General features: G+C 36.2%; 1 protein-coding gene across 1 annotated transcript; it reads right to left on the bottom strand.

The window, feature by feature from the left end:
* Positions 1-349: 349 nt before the first annotated feature.
* Positions 350-1612, bottom strand: LOC147550929 (glutathione transferase GST 23-like). Its single transcript, XM_086669415.1, has 2 exons — positions 1252-1612; positions 350-798 (listed from the first exon to the last, which is right to left on the bottom strand). Exons 1-2 carry the CDS (start codon positions 1567-1569, stop codon positions 442-444), a joined length of 675 nt encoding a protein of 224 aa, XP_086525541.1. The 5' UTR covers positions 1570-1612; the 3' UTR covers positions 350-441.
* Positions 1613-2487: the final 875 nt, after the last annotated feature.

The raw sequence follows: 2487 nt of genomic DNA, 5'->3' as shown, positions 1-2487 counted from the left end.
TCCTCCTTTCTTCTTCAGTGTCTCTTATTCGATCTCTGGCATTCTCTAATTTTCTCTTTCTCCACCCTCTCTTCCTCTCTATTTAGGCCTGGAGACAGAGTGGGTAACTATGTATTCATATTTTACACCTTTGAGTTTCAAAACCCAAATAACTCTGTAAACAAAAGGACTTGACCATCTTCTAAATAGCTTCAATGTTACTTTTTCCATGCTCTGATGGTTTAAATATTGAACTTGGAAGACATAGCTACCCTAATTAAACTTGACTAATTGCCTAGAGACCTTCCCATTTTATATCATCAAACGAGAATGAAAAACGATATAGAAGTAGACCTACCGAGACCTGAAGTAACAACACATTAAAGTAAAATAGAAGAGTAGTGTGTAGTTCAAGATACATATAGATTTTGAAATAAGTGAGAAGTGAATCAATCAATACTACTAGTTTTTCGAAAACATTTCCCTCAAACTTTTGAAATGAGCTAATATCTTCTCATGATCATATATGTTCTCTTTGATTGCATCTACTTGTTTGAAATTTTCCCTCCATGCATACAACTTAGGGAACGTTTGGATTTCAATCAACTTTATACCGATTACTTCTTCAATCACAACCTGCCAGTAAGCCATCCATCCAAACACTAAATCTGTTATTCCAATCATCTTGCCTCCGAAAAACTTCTCTCCGCGTATTCCCGCCACTTGTTCTTCCATAATCCTTAACACTTCTAATGCATCTTTTATTGCTTTCTCTTGTGCTTCTCCTTGTGTGGCGAAAATTGTCCAAAAAATTATGCCCTGCACTAGAAAGAAATAGCTATCAACATAGTATAACCCAATGTCTGGTCTGAATTTGTATTGATATTTGTAGTAATATTTATCCTATAAGTATATCTAACAATGACTACACCTTTCAATATCGGATTGATGCGAATAAAGTCAAACAAATCTATTTTCATTGTGACCATCTAATTTTCTGTCATAATATAGTTAAAATACATCATTTTCTTGGTGTAATACCAAAACCGTCATTGAGGGTGCAATAAGTGTGGGTCATTGTGGCTTCACCTAGACCGTGACCAATAGTCCGTATCCTCACAACGACAAGTAGGCTTGATATATTAATATGAATAGGGGTGGGTATGACCCGACTCTAGAAGCAATAAGCAAAAGCTCTGTATGTAGAGTCCACTGATCTGATGAAAGATAACGGTAAGAAAAACCGTAACAAAAAGAATAATGTAACGTCACCTTATCGTCGAAAAACTTTGTCCAAAACCGTGAAACCGATCTCTGAAAAGGATCTTTCGGCAACAACGGATAACTATCCGGCCATGTTTCTTCGATGTATTCAAGGATAACAGTGGATTCAGAAATTGGTTTGCCACCATGAACAAGCACTGGTACTTTCTTATGAACTGGATTGTAGTGTAAGAGTAGGTCACTCTTGTTTGAGAGATCTTCTTCTATGTATTCATATTTTACACCTTTGAGTTTCAAAGCCCAGATAACCCTGTAAACAAAAGGACTTGACCATGCTCCAAATACCTTCACTGTTTCTTCTTCCATGTTTTGATTTTTTTTTCCCTAACTTGGAGAAGAAAAGCTACCCTTAAAACCCTAAAAGCTTTTCCATTTTATATCAGATTAACAGATTAGACCTAGTTTTATTTTATTAATTTGATTCAATGTTGGATGTTCAACCATGAATACAAAATTAGAGAAGAAATAAATAATTATTACAATTTTTTTTCTTAAAGTGTATCTCTTTAACAAAATGATATTTTAGAATTAATTTAGTTTTATTTTTATTTTTTTTGAAACCGAGCGAACCATATTCATTCATACGTGATTGAATCACTATTGATACATGGATGATCATAATTATTTCTCTCTTCAAACATCATGAGAGTTGCACACCTTTAAATGCAAAGTGCCTCATAATGAGAAAGAAATTGGACTAGACACGACTCAAGAAAATGACCTTAAAGGTCGAAAATGAAAGGATAGATCACGGATGAAAAGACCCTAAAGGTCACCAAAATAACAGATAATACAAAATAGAATATACTAATTTACATCTCCGTCACATTCGGCGGAAAACCGCCAATGTCGCCGGAAAACCGTCATTGTCACCGGAAAACCGTCTTTGTCGCCGGAAAACTGCTTTCATCGTCGGAAACCATCGTCATCACCGGAGAACCGCCTCCACCACAGAAAAATCGTCGCCGTTGCGAAGATCCATGCCACCCCCACACCACCATCACAACACACTAAACCACCACTACCACCGCCCTTAATCACAACCCTCTAGTCCGCCACCACAGATCCACACCACCACCATACCACCATCACAAATTACTACCATACCACCGCCGCCTCCTGTTGGAAATTAAAAATACTTGCACAAACAAAGAAGAATAAAGAAGATATTTAACTTGAATTGAATTACTTGACTTGATTTTTGATGAAAATAAAGTACAAAGA

Source organism: Eschscholzia californica, unplaced genomic scaffold, assembly GCF_041429995.1.
Source record: "Eschscholzia californica isolate CP2 unplaced genomic scaffold, dmEscCali1.0.p SCAF_3, whole genome shotgun sequence".
Lineage (NCBI taxonomy): Eukaryota > Viridiplantae > Streptophyta > Magnoliopsida > Ranunculales > Papaveraceae > Eschscholzia > Eschscholzia californica.
This window is presented reverse-complemented; position numbering and strand designations above follow the sequence as displayed.

Bases quoted from the DNA above. Each gene is read 5' to 3' on its own strand.
- LOC147550929 (XM_086669415.1), bottom strand. From the start codon at position 1,569: ATGGAAGAAGAAACAGTGAAGGTATTTGGAGCATGGTCAAGTCCTTTT. The intron at 799-1,251 runs GTGACGTTACAT...TTTCTAGTGCAG, and splicing joins CAAAGTTTTTCGACGATAAG to GGCATAATTTTTTGGACAAT.